This window comes from Psammomys obesus, unplaced genomic scaffold (assembly GCF_907164565.1).
Source record: "Psammomys obesus unplaced genomic scaffold, mPsaObe1.curated_primary_1811, whole genome shotgun sequence".
Taxonomy (NCBI): Eukaryota; Metazoa; Chordata; class Mammalia; order Rodentia; family Muridae; genus Psammomys; species Psammomys obesus.
In genome coordinates, this window is record NW_026596155.1 from 2,598,947 (window position 1) to 2,599,872 (window position 926).

Genomic DNA, 926 nt, shown 5'->3' on the forward strand with positions numbered 1-926 from the left:
AGATAGATAGATAGATAGATAGATAGATAGATAGATAGATAGATAGAAGAAAGAAGGAGAACTGATGGGTTCCTATAGGCTCTTAGTAGTCACTTCCTGTCAGACAGGACAAGCTATCCATAGACCTGAAAGGACTGACCTAAACCATGAATAGTATCTGAGAGGCTCAGTCCTATTTTCCTAAAGTCAGATCTGAGTGACTGAAATGGATGTCATTCCCCGGGCCCACCTGTCCCTGAGCAGGGCCTGTGAAGAGCTGGTGCGGACGCTGGGCTTCGACTGGATTGTGATGTTCATGGAGGAGCACCTGCACCCCACCACGGTGACGGCCGCCATGCGGATCCTCGTGGTGCTGCTGAGTAACCCATCAGTCCTGCTCAAGTTCAAGGAGGGGTTGAGCGGCGGAGGGTGGCTGGAGCAGACAGACTCTGTCCTGACGAACAAGATCGGAACCGTGTTAGGTGAGAGGCCCAGGGGTTCTGTGCAATGTGTGTGCATTCCAGTTTATAGCGTAGTTGTTGGGAGTTGGGAGTTGGTAAAAAGAAAAACTTAACGTCTTTAGAATTGAAGCTAATGCCAGAGACAGAATCTTTAAGATGTGGAGGCTGGGAGAACTGCTGGTGCTTTTACCATAACATACAACCTTTGACCTTTAACCCAAGGGACAGGGGCAGGGTTAGTCAGGGTCCTCGCACCTGTGCTGTGCTTCCTATGCCACTAACTGTCCTTTTGCCGTGTGACTGGATGAAGAGTTAATGTATCTTTCACATCTCACAGGCTGAAGTCACACAGCCGGGACATGTCAGATTTTAAGCTCCCTTCACTCGTGTGTCTGGACAGTGTCTAAGTCACTTGAGCATTCTGATTCAGAAATGAGATTGTGTGTGTGTGTGTGTGTGTGTGTGTGTGTGTGTGTGTGTGTGTGT

At 48.8% G+C, this 926-nt stretch overlaps 1 protein-coding gene across 7 annotated transcripts in view; it reads left to right on the forward strand.

Annotated features, from left to right (window-relative positions):
* The window catches only part of Wdfy3 (WD repeat and FYVE domain containing 3), a 215,502-nt gene that overhangs the window by 142,774 nt on the left and 71,802 nt on the right, over positions 1-926 (forward strand). For all 7 annotated transcript variants that reach the window (XM_055594634.1, XM_055594637.1, XM_055594636.1 and 4 more), the window contains one exon: positions 244-461. In XM_055594634.1, coding sequence (XP_055450609.1) covers positions 244-461 — 218 coding nt within the window. The remainder of the gene's footprint in view (positions 1-243; positions 462-926) is intronic.